Genomic DNA, 15,793 nt, shown 5'->3' with positions numbered 1-15,793 from the left:
GAGCAGTGTGTATATATATATATATATACATACATAGAACCACAGACAGAGGGAGGAAGACAACCAGGTCACATAACTTCCTGGACTAATGGAGGGGAGGACCCTCCTCCTCAGTGAATTTCATAAAAACGTTGACATTTTTAAACATTTAAAAAAGTTATCCTTTTTAGATAGAACTATACTAAATATAATCACGCCACCAAATAATTGACACTATTTTGCAAAGATGTAGGATTTGGCTTGTGTGTAAGTGGTTTGGCTTGGATAGCTTTTTTTCGCCTGGCCACATGCAGTGTGTTGTGTGTGGTGCATTGAAGTCCACAAGCGAAGGGAAGAGGTGAAAGGAGGAGAGCGCATAGCGTGCTGTAGATGCGAGAAGGAATACAACGTGGCTGCTCCTGAAACTGTGAACTGTGTTTACACATTGGTTGCGTAAAGGTTGTGTATTCATTCTGCCGATTCTGTTGAAAAACGTTTCTTAAACGGAACAAAAACGGTGGGGGGGAGAAAACAAAAACCTGAATTTGTCCAATAGAAACTGTCATTTGTAACTGTTAGACTAATGATTACACCCAATATCAACTAGATGCAGGCAAGAGTGTGCAAGACGGTATTGAATGTGTCACTGTGTAACGAGATTCGTCGTCCTCTGACGAGGAGTATGATCGGACCAATATGCAGCGTGGTACGTGTCCATGTTGAGATTTATTAACACTGAACACAAAAAAACTAAATAACAAGGAGAACGAACGAAAAAGAAACAGTTCTGTCTGGTGAAGACGCAGAGACAGAAAACAATCACCCACAACTAAAATGGGGGAAACAGGCTGCCTAAGTATGATGAATGACACCTGGCTCTGATTGAGAACCATACCAGGCCAAACACATAAATACTACATAGAAAAAAGAACACAGACCCTGACCAACCTAACACAAAGACCTAATAAAGGAACTAAGGTCAGAACGTGACACGCTGTCTGTCCATGTGTCACATCAAATTTGTCTCTCGACCTGTGTGCACCTTGTGATAGAAAAATTATGTATTCACCTCAATTGTTTGATGTGTAACAATGATTTACTCAACAATCAGAAAGATATTTCAGTCCTGCTGATGCTGTGTCTTATGGTCTCCACTCTAGCACCCGGCAGCTAATCTAGGGCGTATAGTTTTTACTGGAGATAGCTTGAGCTGACAATTCATTGACTTGGTGATAAAAAAAACGTACAGCTGGCATTCCAGTGACAGGATGTGGGGTGGTTGTAACTGGGATAGAGAGGAGGAGTAGAACAAAAGGCCTCAATGGTCCTTAGACATCCTGGCCTGGGAAATTAGGCTGGGGTCGGGGGTTAAGATTAACATCAGGGGCAGATAAAGACAGGGTGAGCCCAAAGAGGTTTTATTTATCTGTTATTTTACCAGGTAAGATGACTGAGAACACATTCTCATTTGCAGCAACGACCTGGGGAATAGTTACAGGGTAGAGGATGAATGAGCCAATTGTAAACTGGGGATTATTAGGTGCCCGTGATGGTTTGAGGGCCAGATTGGGAATTTAGCCAGGACACCGGGGTTCACACCCCTACTCTTACAATAAGTGCCATGGGACCTTTAATGACCTCAGAGAGTCAGGACACCCATTTAACATCCCATCGAAAGACAGCACCCTACACAGGGCAGTGTCCGCAATCACTGACCTGGGGCATTGGGATATTTTTTAGACCAGAGGAAAGAGTGCCTCCTACTGGCCCTCCAACACCACTTCCAGCAGCATCTGGTCTCCCATCCAGGAACTGACCAGGACCAACCCTGCTTAGCTTCAGAAGCAAGCCAGTGGTATGCAGGGTGGTATGCTGCTGGCAAAATGGTTTCCCCCAATCTATATGGGAGGGGTGGAACCAAAGCATTCTGGGTATTAGCTATATAAACTGGTCATTGTATATAAAGGGTAGACTCTCAGTCCAGCAGTCAAGACTGTTGGTCTGACGGTTTCATTATCGCAATAGTTAATCGATAATAAATAAAGATAATTGTTTGAAGAAATGACCAAGTCTCTCAGTACTGAATTTCCACGAAATCCTATGTTGTAAACTGTCATTCATAGTTGTAGCAACCTTATGATGGGTATGATGAGAAAATTCTAGTGTCATGTAGTAGCCTAAACCTATCACTGTTATATTGAACTGGGTGGATGGAAAGTGAGTGACAGTCATTCACTACGCTGTAAGAGACATGTATGCAAATCAAATCAAATCAAATGTATTTATATAGCCCTTCGTACATCAGCTGATATCTCAAAGTGCTGTACTAAAACCCCAAACAGCAAGCAATGCAGGTGTAGAAGCACGGTGGTTAGGAAAAAACTCCCTAGAAAGGCCAAAACCTAGGAAGAAACCGAGAGATGAACCAGGCTATGTGGGGTGGCCAGTCCTCTTCTGGCTGTGCCAGGTAGAGATTATAACAGAACATGGCCAAGATGTTCAAATGTTCATAAATGACCAGCATGGTCGAATAATAATAAGGCAGAACAGTTGAAACTGGAGCAGCAGCACGGCCAGGTGGACTGGGGACAGCAAGGAGTCATCATGTCAGGTAGTCCTGGGTCATGGTCCTAGGGCTCAGGTCCTCCGAGAAAGAGAAAGAAGGAGAGAATTAGAGAACGCACACTTAGATTCACACAGGACACCGAATTGGACAGGAGAAGTACTCCAGATATAACAAACTGACCCCAGCCCCCCGACACATAAACTACTGCAGCATAAATACTGGAGGCCTCGTGATTTGTTGGGAAAGTTGTTTACCGAAAGAGTCCATTATCCAAGACCATAGTCTCTGCTGTTGCCTAGGGTTTCTGAGATTAGTGACAGGTCTATGTTATCCCAGACCATAGTCTCTTCTGTTGCCTAGGGTTTCTGAGATTAGTGACAAGTCTATGTTAAAACATCAACATAATCTCTGTAGTCACTGAGAATAGTAACCATAGGAACAGACACAAGGTCTATGACTTCTATATGCACCAGAACCTGCCATTACAAAACAACATGTTTTTTTTTTTTACATGTAATTATAGCTAATACCCAGAATGCTTTGGTTCCACCCCTCCCATATTGTAAGTCGCTCTGGATAAGAGCGTCTGCTAAATGACTTAAATGTAAATGTAAATGTAAATATAGATTGGGGGGCACCATTTTGCCAGCAGCATACCACCCTGCATACTACTGGCTTGCTTCTGAAGCTAAGTGTAACAGTATAACTTTAGACCGTCCCCTCACCCATACCAGGGACTCTCTGCACACGACGACAACAGTCTCTCACGAAGCATCGTTACCCATCGCTCCACAAAAGCCGCGGCCCTTGCAGAGCAAGGGGGAACTACTGCTTCAAGGTCTCAGAGCAAGTGACGTCACCGATTGAAACGCTATTTAGCGCGCACCACCGCTAACTAAGCTAGCTGTTTCACATCCGTTACATAAGCAGGGTTGGTCCTGGTCAGTTCCTGGATGGGAGACCAGATGCTGCTGGAAGTGGTGTTGGAGGGTCAGTAGGTGGCACTCTTTCCTCTGGTCTAAAAAATATCCCAATGCCCCAGGGCAGTGATGGGGTGTCTGACCCCAGAGGAGGGTGACTTACTGGATACGATGGCGTTTCCGATTCCATGGACAATGGCACAGGCAACGCTAACGCTCCCACTCCATACTGTCCTGTACGTTAAACACAGCTCCTGAGTGGTGCAGCGGTTTAAAGGCACTGCGTCTCAGTGCTAGAGGCATCACTACAGACACCCTGGTTCGAATCCAGGCTGTATCACAACCGGCCGTGATTGGGAGTCCCGTAGGTCGGCGCACAATTGGACCAGCGTCGTACGGGTTTGGGCTGGTGTAGGCCGTCATTGTAAAATAAGAATTTGTTCTTACTAGCTGACTTGCCTAGTTAAATAAAGGTTATATAAATAAATGAAAAAAAATTGCTGGAGTTGTTATCGTAAGCCAGCTGTGTTTACGACTTGACCACTCCATACTGTCCTGTATGTCAACACAACAGCTGGGGTTGTTATCATAAACCAGCTGTGTTTACGATGCTCTTTCTCTTTCAATGCAATTCAATTCAAAATGGGCTTTATTGGCAAGGGAAAGATAATGTTTACATTACTTAAACAAGTGAAACAAACAAACAAAAGTGAGTAGGATCAAAAAGAACATCAACTGAAATATATTAGAAATGTTTTCTCGATCTATCGCTCTCTCCCTCTCTATCATCTATCTATCTATCTATCTATCTATCTATCTATCTATCTATCTATCTATCTATCTATCTCACGCTCTCTCTCTATCGCTCTCTCTCTCTCTCTGTGTCTCTCTGTGTCTCTCTCTGTCTCCCTCTCTCTCTCTCTCTCTTTCTTTCGCTTTCTCTCTCTCTCTCCCTCTCTCTGTCTCTCTCTCTCTCTCTCTCTCTATCTATCTATCTATCTCTCTCTCTCTCTCTCTCTCTCTCTTTCTTTCTTTCGCTTTCTCTCTCTCTCTCTCTCTCTCTCTCTCACTTTCTCTCTCTGTCTCTCCCTCTCTCTCGTTATGGGAGGAGTTACAGCTGTTGTAGTACACCCTATTTACTACAGTAGACCTAGGGCCCTACAGTAGACCTAGGGCCCTACTATTTACTATATACAGTAGACCTAGGGCCCTAATATTTACTATATACAGTAGACCTAGTGCCCTACTATTTACTATATACAGTAGACCTAGGGCCCTACTATTCACTATCTACAGTAGACCTTGTGCCCTACTATTTACTATATACAGTAGACCTAGTGCCCTACTATTTACTATATACAGTAGACCTAGTGCACTACTATCCACTATATACAGTAGACCTAGGGCCCTACTATTTACTATATACAGTAGACCTAGTGCCCTACTATTCACTATATACAGTAGACCTAGTGCCCTACTATTTACTATATACAGTAGACCTAGGGCCCTACTATTTACTATATACAGTAGACCTAGGGCCCTACTATTTACTATATACAGTAGACCTAGGGCCCTACTATTTACTATATACAGTAGACCTAGGGCCCTACTATTTACTATATACAGTAGACCTAGGGCCCTAATATTTACTATATACAGTAGACCTAGTGCCCTACTATTTACTATATACAGTAGACCTAGGGCCCTACTATTCACTATCTACAGTAGACCTAGTGCCCTACTATTTACTATATACAGTAGACCTAGTGCCCTACTATTTACTATATACAGTAGACCTAGGGCCCTACTATTTACTATATACAGTAGACCTAGGGCCCTACTATTTACTATATACAGTAGACCTAGGGCCCTACTATTTACTATATACAGTAGACCTAGTGCCCTACTATTCACTATATACAGTAGACCTAGTGCCCTACTATTTACTATATACAGTAGACCTAGGGCCCTACTATTTACTATATACAGTAGACCTAGGGCCCTACTATTTACTATATACAGTAGACCTAGGGCCCTACTATTTACTATATACAGTAGACCTAGGGCCCTACTATTTACTATATACAGTAGACCTAGGGCCCTAATATTTACTATATACAGTAGACCTAGTGCCCTACTATTTACTATATACAGTAGACCTAGGGCCCTACTATTCACTATCTACAGTAGACCTAGTGCCCTACTATTTACTATATACAGTAGACCTAGTGCCCTACTATTTACTATATACAGTAGACCTAGGGCCCTACTATTTACTATATACAGTAGACCTAGTGCCCTACTATTTACTATATACAGTAGACCTAGGGCCCTACTATTTACTATACACAGTAGACCTAGGGCCCTACTATTCACTATATACAGTAGACCTAGTGCCCTACTATTTACTATATACAGTAGACCTAGTGCCCTACTATTTACTATATACAGTAGACCTAGTGCACTACTATTTACTATATACAGTAGACCTAGGGCCCTACTATTTACTATACACAGTAGACCTAGTGCCCTACTATTCACTATATACAGTAGACCTAGGGCCCTACTATTTACTATATACAGTAGACCTAGTGCCCTACTATTTACTATATACAGTAGACATAGGGCCCTACTATTTACTATATACAGTAGACCTAGGGCCCTACTATTTACTATATACAGTAGACCTAGTGCCCTACTATTTACTATATACAGTAGACCTAGTGCCCTACTATTTACTATATACAGTAGACCTAGTGCCCTACTATTTACTATATACAGTAGACCTCGTGCCCTACTATTTACTATATACAGTAGACATAGGGCCCTACTATTTACTATATACAGTAGACCTAGGGCCCTACTATTTACTATATACAGTAGACATAGGGCCCTACTATTTACTATATACAGTAGACCTAGTGCCCTACTATTTACTATATACAGTAGACCTAGTGCCCTACTATTTACTATATACAGTAGACCTAGTGCCCTACTATTTACTATATACAGTAGACATAGGGCCCTACTATTTACTATATACAGTAGACCTAGGGCCCTACTATTTACTATATACAGTAGACCTAGGGCCCTACTATTTACTATATACAGTAGACCTAGTGCCCTACTATTTACTATATACAGTAGACCTAGTGCACTACTATTGAAGGTGAGGGCCAGTGAGGAGAGCACAGGACACACAGCAGATCCCAAACCCGATGAGGGAGGAGCAGCCTCCTGCCTGTGGCCTCCACAATGAACGCCTGTTGAACCACGAGTCACAAACATGAAGGAGAGGTCGAAGGTGACTCTACTTGTGTCTATGGCTGTGTTTCACAGGCAGACGTATTCTGATATTTCGTAAACCCACCCCTATATGTTTCTACAGTCCTTAAAATGTGTGTTCAGTTGAACTGATCATGAATGAATGGTCGTGAAGACGTTGACAGCCTCAGTTCTCACTGTGACGTACAGGATGTCACTCTCCTTGACTCCCACTGAGCCATAGAGACAGTCAGCACAGTAGTCGATCTGAGGAGAGGAGAGACAGGGTTTGGCTTCGGATAAGGATCGCCAAATGCCAAAATGAGGGTTGCAATATTCTGGTAACTGTCACAACATTCCCAGGTTTTCCAGAAATCAGAGGACCGCCCATGAGCCCAGTTAGAGTCTGGCATCCTGGGACAGGCCCTTTTGTGCAATTCCTGAATAAAACCCCCACCTTCAGAATTTCTCAACAGACCATGTTTCCCTCAATTACGAGAGGACAAAGGTTGCAAACCAGCTTACCTCGATAAGCAGAGGGCCAAGGTTTGAGTAGATGGCTGAATCTTTTAACCATACCACGAAGAGTAAAGGGCTCTGCGGTACACCACCCTTTACATGTTTAACATGAGAGAGGCTTCCATTAACTTCTTATGGCTGGGGGCAGTATTGAGTAGCTTGGATGAATAAGGTGCCCAGAGTAAACTGCCAACTACTCAGACCCAGTTCCCACTTCCTGGTTGGATTTTTTTCTCAGGTTCTTGGCTGCCATATAAGTTCTGTTATACTCACAGACATCATTCAAACAGTTTTAGAAACTTCATAGGGTTTTCTATCCAAATCTACTAATTCTATGCATATTCTATCTTTTAGGACTGAGTAGTAGGCAGTTTACTCTGGGCACCTTTTTATCCAAGCTACTCAATACTGCCCCCCTGTCCCAAAGAAGTTAATGTGTTAAATTCTATTTGGTTAAACACCATTTTTTCCAAAAGTTTGCTAAGATTCGGCAGCAAGCTGATTGCTGTTAGAACAAGTTAAGGGTGCTTTACCATTATCGGGTTATTGGAATGACTTTGGCTTCCCTTCAGGCATGAGGACAATCTTTTCACCAAATCCAAACTTTTGCCTCAAGGCCGACAGGACCAACGGTGCCTACTATCAATAGTAATGAACTGCAGCCCGCAATTTGGTGCGTTCCTGCATCCTGAACGCCTCCCCTCAAGCATCTCATTACTTCCTTCATGTACACCCCCACCCCCCCCCCTCAATAACCCCATCAGCTCCTGCATGAACGCCATTCTTTACTCGTGTGTGGAACTATTTTATTTGAGATCCTGCATCACTTCCTTTCACCAAAGCTTTATATCTTGTTGCTATTTTCACTAGCAGGGAGCTGGCAGCAGATGGTGCAGATGTGCCTCTATTGGTCTCAAGGTCACTGCAGCAAACAGTCATGGAGGATGGATGGTCGTGATACTGTAGCATGGCCATCTGGCTCTGCTCTGCCTAGCTGCATGACAGTAGTAAGCTGCATCACATCACTCTCTCGATTCCTTGCACCCTCTCTTCTTGCCTCGTTCTCGGAATCCCATTGGAGAAGAAGGTGGCGAGGAGAGGGACCTTGGACCTTTTCCTCAAATACAGTTGAAGAGGAGAGAGGAGGCTAGGCGAGAGGAGTCAAGGCGAGAGGATGCGAGGAGAGAGGAGGCAAAGGGAGAGGATGTGAGGAGAGAGGAGGTGAGGAGAGATGAGGCGAGGAGAGAGGAGGCAAGGAGAGAGGAGGCAAGGAGAGAGGATTCAAAGAATCACAGAAAGACAAATTGAGGTAGAGCCTGAAGTAAGCTGCATCACAGCATTATCAGTATCACAGCTGAATGACAGTAGATGATCCATGATCAGCATCATAGACAGCTCAGCTCAGCCTCAGTGAGGAGGAGAACCACTATACCCCTACTGCCTTTCACACATCAGCTAGCAATACGTGATTCAGCCAGGAAATTCCTCTTCACAAAATGGAGGTCCAGCCTCTGAACTGTCACTGTGTGTAGATCCTTTATTCACCATGGTCTGGCCCCTTCTGGCTCTCTATGGTCTGCTTCAGCAGCATGACAGTAGGCTGGGCATGATCACAGCGCAGCTGCATGACAGTAGGCTGGGCATGATCACAGCTCAGCTGCATGACCGTACATGACCGTAGGCTGGGCATGATCACAGCTCAGCTGCATGACAGTAGGCTGGGCATGATCACAGCTCAGCTGCATGACAGTAGACTGGGCATGATCACAGCTGCATGGCAGTAGGCTGGGCATGATCACAGCTCAGCTGCATGACAGTAGGCTGGACATGATCACAGCTCAGCTGCATGACAGTAGGCTGGGCATGATCACAGCTCAGCTGCATTACAGTGGGCTGGGCATGATCACAGCTCAGCTGCATGACAGTAGGCTGGGCATGATCACAGCTGCATGGCAGTAGGCTGGGCATGATCACAGCTCAGCTGCATGACAGTAGGCTGGACATGATCACAGCTCAGCTGCATGACAGTAGGCTGGGCATGATCACAGCTCAGCTGCATGACAGTGGGCTGGGCATGATCACAGCTCAGCTGCATGACAGTAGGCTGGGCATGATCACAGCTCAGCTGCATGACAGTGGGCTGGGCATGATCACAGCTCAGCTGCATGACAGTAGACTGATCATGATCACAGCTGCATGACAGTAGGCTGGTCATGATCACAGCTGCATGACAGTAGACTGATCATGATCACAGCTGCATGACAGTAGGCTGGTCATGATCATAGCTCAGCTCCAGTGAGGAAGAGAACCATAGAAGGGAAAACACACTATGCTGCTATTGGCCTCCAGGAATCAGAGAGAAATGGGACAGAGATGGGTTTAATTTAGTGAGTGCGCATGATGATTCATCCATGAAATCCTCTTCAGAAAAAGGCATGGCAGACATCCTGAATAGAATGGCATAATCATAGGTGAACGTCATAAAACATCCTCATAAACAACGTCATAAACAACGTCATAAACATCGTCATAAACATCGTCATAAACAACGTCATAAACAACGTCATAAACATCGTCATAAACATCCTCATAAACAACGTCATAAACATCGTCATAAACATCATCGTAAACAACGTCATAAACAACATCATAAACAACGTCATAAACAACATCATAAACAACGTCATAAACATCGTCATAAACATCCTCATAAACAACGTCATAAACAACATCATAAACAACGTCATAAACAACGTCATAAACATCCTCATAAACATCCTCATAAACATCGTCATAAACAACGTCATAAACATCGTCAGGTCTCATAATTTAAATTGTACATCATGCATTCACATGATACACTATACACATTATACTTTGCATGTGAAATGTTGTCCTATAGTGAAACTATAATAAAAAATAAATAAAAAGTACTAGGCCTAATTTGGATTAGGAAGATTTTCCGCAGTAGACTACTACATCCTGATGACAAGTTAATGGGAGTGGAGTCCACTCCTTTATTAGAATCAATAGCTTTATATGGTAGACCTGTAATGAAGGCGGTACTAGATGTATAGACTGTTACGTAATAAAGAAATCACTGTTAACATACTTCTGGGAGGAAAACGTTAACATTAGTACAGTCTATCAAGCAGCATAAACTCTCTACCCCACACAGTGAGTGAAATGATGTGCCTCGCCCTCATTTGGACCCGGGCCTAGGACACTGAAACACAGGCTGCAAACTGACGTTGAGACAACAACAAAAAAAGCTGCGTCTATCTAACGAACCATCCTGTGTCGTTGTAGAGATCCACATCTGATATGATCTCTGCAGGTATTCAAAATATGCATCGTTACCATCGTCCTTTTCCTTGCCCACTCGTGTTGGATTAATTCAACAACTTGTAGCCTATACATTTCTTCTGCACTTGTGTGTGTTTTTTAGGCATGTTATCCTTTACGTTTGAGGGGTGATGCTGGAGTATAGAAACCTCCGCATCCTTTCTCTAATCTAATTGTCAGTCTTGGTATCGCTTGTGAACGTGCAGTCCGCCTCGCACCCTCCTGCCACGTGGTTCCCATCCCAGCCAATCAAACGGCGAGGAGGAATGTCTTCCTGATTCGGTCCATTTATCAGCATCGCGGACTGTGACGACCGCCTTCTCTGTCGACCGAACGAGAGACAACACTACCCTTGCACACAGTTAGGCCAGATAAAGGTAAGATGAAGGCCTTCTATTTTCTATTCTTTTGCGGAATTCGTTTTTTGTTGTTGTAATGACTATAATTGTCTCAAATCGTATAAAATACCCGCTACTTTTGCATTATTTGTCTGATGCCATTGTAGATCCTACATTATTTCCCCGTTATCGTATCATCAGAAATGCAGAGTGTTATACATTTGTCTTTTGCCTTTTCTTTTTCAAGCTATTAATGATTTTCCTAGTTAAATAAAGGTCAAATAAATGAATGACAATGATGGTGCCTGGCCACGGTTTGCAGCTTGGTAGCTTGTCTATTTTTAACCCGTCCCGTCAGCTGGCGAGATGTCACTCCATTTAGAAACGGCAGTGAGGGGGAAAGGAAAAGGGGTCAAGTTGCAACCACACAGCTAGATAACAGTGTTTTATCACTGCTGAACTACTCTGCCACACCTTCCTGTGCCCCCTTTTCACAGGCAAAGACATTTCACTGTTCGTTCATTGCTTGTCATGCAGGTAGCCGTGTGCTTTAGTGCTTTTGGCCAAGTAACCAGGTTCGAATCCCCGAGCCGGCAAGGTGGACATAACTGCTGTTCTGCCCTTGAGAATGGCCGTTATACCCCAACAAGTGCTCCCCTGACGCCTATGACATGGACGTGGATTAAGGCAGCCTCCCTGCTTCAGAGGGGTTGGGTTGGATGCAGAAGACACATTTTCAGTTGAATGCATTCAGTTGTGCGACTGACTCGGTAACTCCCCTTTCCGCGTTCTGTTCTATGCATTGTGGCCAACTACCAGTTTCTGCCTGACATGGTGGACAGAATATTAAATGTAGCAGTCTGTTGCAGATACAATGTAGCCAACTGTGGGTACTTTGTTGTTCCCTTTCAGAGATGCTAAGAAATCAATGTTTCCATTGCACACGCACAGATAAATGTTTAACAAATAGAAATTAAACTATTTATTTTAAAGTTAATCATTAAATTAGGGAGAAAAAACAGCATCAAAAAATACTTATTGTCATACCCAGAGATGAATTAAATAAACGGGCGAATGAACGAAGCTGAATTAAATACTTGAATGTCAAGTCTTTTATTATTTATTTCAGTGTGAGGAAGCCATTTTATAGTAGCCTATCGGCAGGTTCAACTCTGTCTTTCTCCGTCTCTGCACACTGAGACAACCGGGGAAAAAACCCATTGCTGTTATACATGTTAACTACATGTTATAAGTCATGTGTTATAGAGCTGTGTTATCGTAGCTACCACACAAATTATGTTCTGTTTCTTTCAAATGTCAGGTGACATTAGGTGTATTTGTTGCCCAACTGTCGGCTAAACATGAGTCCTGACCAGTGTTGTGAGTGCTATAGAGAAGACAACCTTGTCTGTGTGCATTTATGCTTCTGTTTATGTGGGTTGACATGGGCCCTTCTTCTCCTCTCTGTGCTTTGTAGTCCAATGGAAAGTTTCCACATCATGGACATTTAATACCTGATCATTTTCCATTGTTCCAGTAAGGGGTTGGTTGATGGAGAGTGTGTCTGTCTGGTTTTAGTGGCTTAAAGGATGGAACATGGGGCCTCATTCATCAGGGAAAATCCGATAAAATCGATGACATGAAAACCCATAGTCTGTGTGCAGAACAGTCTAGTACAGACAAGGGTAGGGCCTCAATCTGGTCTAAAATCAAATAGAAAAAACAGTGATTTAAAATCCATCACTCATGTTATGTATTGGAGAACACAGTCCATTTCACCTGGGGCATCTGCAAAAAATACTGAATATAGAGCCTCGATGTGGTTTAAAATCTATATTCTCCAAACATGTTTGAAATGTGTGGTGCTAACTGGGATGTTTCATAGTAGGGTAATGTTTGGGACATTACAGACTTCACAGTAAAAGTATACTATGTTCTGAAATGGCTTTGAACCAAAAGTACACGTCGTGCTGTAGTTCCCCTGTAAAGTGGTACATGTACCTGCCAAAGCCTAGGCAATGTCATGTCTATTCAGATAGTAATTTACTTTGTCATATTGGAAAAAAAATACTTGGATGCAGCATGCAGCAATTGATTTCGGCCTACGACACACATGATTCAGCAGAAAACATTGGTGGAGTAACATGTCAGACGAAGGCTGCATCTTAACCCAGGGGTCATTTGACCAACTCATGCTGCAGAGATCGGTGCTTCAGCCCCGTGGAGCCCCGCCCATACATTTTTTACAAGGACGCACCCATGCTTTGGCAAAACACAGACTGCAGCAACCGTGTAGAGGTTGTGCTGACATCGCAGGACATTGTCTACAGTATTATCTGCACAGGTCTGTCAACTCATTTCCCCATAGCAGTGGGTACATAGGTACAGTCCGTGGACTTTCATGTTGACTTTATGATTTTGTGTTTTATGCTTTTGTTTTTTTATACCTTAAACTTTTCTGTTTTATACTGTTGAATTCTGTCATTGAGCATTTCAAATATTGCCAGATTTCTGTCCTGACTCGCTGTCCTGACTCACTGTCATGATTTCAGTCCTAGATCCTCACTGAGGGCTGGTCTTCAACATTTACCTCTACCCCATCCTGCTTTCTCTCCTCTCTCTCCTCTCTCTCCTCCCTCCCATCCTCCCCTCTCCCATCCTCCTCTCTCTCCCATCCTCCTCCTCTCTCTCCTCTCGCTCATCCTCCTCTCTCTCCTGTCTCCCATCCTCATCTCTCTCATCCTCCTCTCTCTCATCCTCCTCTCTCTCCTGTCTCCCATCCTCCTCTCTCTCATCCTCCTCTCTCTCCTCTCTCCCATCCTCCTCTCTCTCCTCTCTCCCATTCTCCTCTCTCTCATCCTCTTCTCTCTCTCCTCTCTCCCATCCTCCTCTCTCTCCTCTCTCCCATCCTCCTCTCTCTCCTCTCTCCCATCCTCCTCTCTCTCATCCTCCTCTCTCTCCTCTCTCCCATCCTCCTCTCTCCCATCCTCCTCTCTATCCTCTCTCCAATCCTCCTCTCTCCCATCCTCCACTCTCCCATCCTCCTCTCTCTCCTCTCTCCCATCCTCTCTCTCATCCTCCTCTCTCCTCTCTCTCCTCTCTCCCATCCTCCTCTCTCCCACCCTCCTCTTTCTCCTCTTTCTCCTCTCTCCCACCCTCCTCTCTCTCATCCTCCTCTCTCTCTCCTCTCTCCCATCCTCCTCTCTCCTCTCTCCCATCCTCCTCTCTCCTCTCTCCCATCCTCCTCTCTCTCCTCTCTCCCATCCTCCTCTCTCTCATCCTCCTCTCTCTCCTCTCTCCCATCCCCCTCTCCCATCCTCCTCTCTCTCCTCTCTCCAATCCTCCTCTCTCTCCTCTCTCCCATCCTCCTCTCTCCCATCTTCCTCTCTCTCCTCTCTCCCATCCTCCTCTCTCTCGTCCTCCTCTCTCCTCTCTCTCCTCTCTCCCATCCTCCTCTCTCCTCTCTCCCATCCTTCTCTCTCTCCTCTCTCCCATCCTCCTCTCTCTCATCCTCCTCCTCTCTCTCTCATCCTCTTCCTTACTTGTCTCTCCTCTCTTCTCTCCTGTGTAGTTCCAGAACCATGTCCATCCTGAAGATTCATGCTCGTGAGATTTTCGACTCCCGTGGAAACCCCACCGTGGAGGTCGACCTGTACACCAAGAAAGGTAAGAAGAGGTTATACTAGAGCAGGACTATCTGTACACTTTGTTCTCTGTAGGGTCAGGGTTCAACTTTGTTCTCTGTAGGATCGGGGTTCAACTTTGTTCTCTGTAGGGTCGGGGTTTAACTTTGTTCTCTGTAGGGTCGGGGTTCAACTTTGTTCTCTGTAGGATCGCGGTTCAACTTTGTTCTCTGTAGGGTCGAGGTTCAACTTTGTTCTCTGTAGGATCGGGGTTCAACTTTGTTCTCTGTAGGGTTAGGGTTCAACTTTGTTCTCTGTTGGGTCGGGGTTCAACTTTGTTCTCTGTAGGGTTAGGGTTCAACTTTGTTCTCTGTTGGGTCAGGGTTCAACTTTGTTCTCTGTAGGATCGGGGTTCAACTTTGTTCTCTGTAGGGTCAGGGTTCAACTTTGTTCTCTGTAGGGTTAGGGTTCAACTTTGTTCTCTGTTGGGTCGGGATTCAACTTTGTTCTCTGTAGGGTCGGGGTTCAACTTTGTTCTCTGTAGGGATAGGGTTCAACTTTGTTCTCTGTAGGGTTAGGGTTCAACTTTGTTCTCTGTTGGGCTGTTGGGTCGGGGTTCAACTTTGTTCTCTGTAGGGATAGGGTTCAACTTTGTTCTCTGTAGGGTTAGGGTTCAACTTTGTTCTCTGTTGGGCTGTTGGGTCGGGGTTCAACTTTGTTCTCTGTAGGGATAGGATTCAACTTTGTTCTCTGTAGGGATAGGGTTCAACTTTGGGTGCATGTTGTCCATACCACAATTCTCTCCAAGGGGGCCAGTTTTCATAGTTTAAGCCACATTGCCTAGGATACATTTATAACTGTCTGCGGTTATCAGATTTAGAATAAAGCATTGCTAATTATGGAACGCCGTTTGGATCTTTTGATGTAAATTAATACACGTCAAATAACACCATTTGTCCCGTTAAATAAGCTTGTTGACCAATCAGGACCTGCATATGACTGCATGCCACATAATCATTTAACACGTTCATCACTTTTTTTTTTACGTAGCTATTGAACATTGATTACACTATCACTCAAAATGTCATATGTCACAGCGATTCACCGATTGGTATGCTTTGTTGCTGGGAAAGTTTTGTCTCGCGCACCTTCCACATGAGAGGAGACACTCTTTCCCAAGCTCTGGACGGTGCTGGTCAGAAACAAAGCTCGCTAGCTGATGGATGCAAACAATGTTCA

The 15,793-nt window shown here is 44.3% G+C and overlaps 1 protein-coding gene across 2 annotated transcripts in view; it reads left to right on the top strand.

The window, feature by feature from the left end:
* Positions 1 to 10,861: 10,861 nt before the first annotated feature.
* Positions 10,862 to 15,793, top strand: part of LOC135527709 (alpha-enolase) — a 42,911-nt gene continuing 37,979 nt past the window's right edge. For both annotated transcript variants that reach the window (XM_064956221.1, XM_064956222.1), the window contains exons 1-2: positions 10,862 to 10,970; positions 14,503 to 14,597. In XM_064956221.1, the coding sequence (XP_064812293.1) occupies positions 14,513 to 14,597 (85 nt within the window). In that variant the 5' untranslated portion in view covers positions 10,862 to 10,970; positions 14,503 to 14,512. The remainder of the gene's footprint in view (positions 10,971 to 14,502; positions 14,598 to 15,793) is intronic.

The sequence above is a fragment of the Oncorhynchus masou genome, chromosome 33, assembly GCF_036934945.1.
Source record: "Oncorhynchus masou masou isolate Uvic2021 chromosome 33, UVic_Omas_1.1, whole genome shotgun sequence".
Taxonomy (NCBI): domain Eukaryota; kingdom Metazoa; phylum Chordata; class Actinopteri; order Salmoniformes; family Salmonidae; genus Oncorhynchus; species Oncorhynchus masou.
Note: the sequence above shows the minus strand (reverse complement) of the source record. Positions and strands in the feature narration are given on the sequence as shown.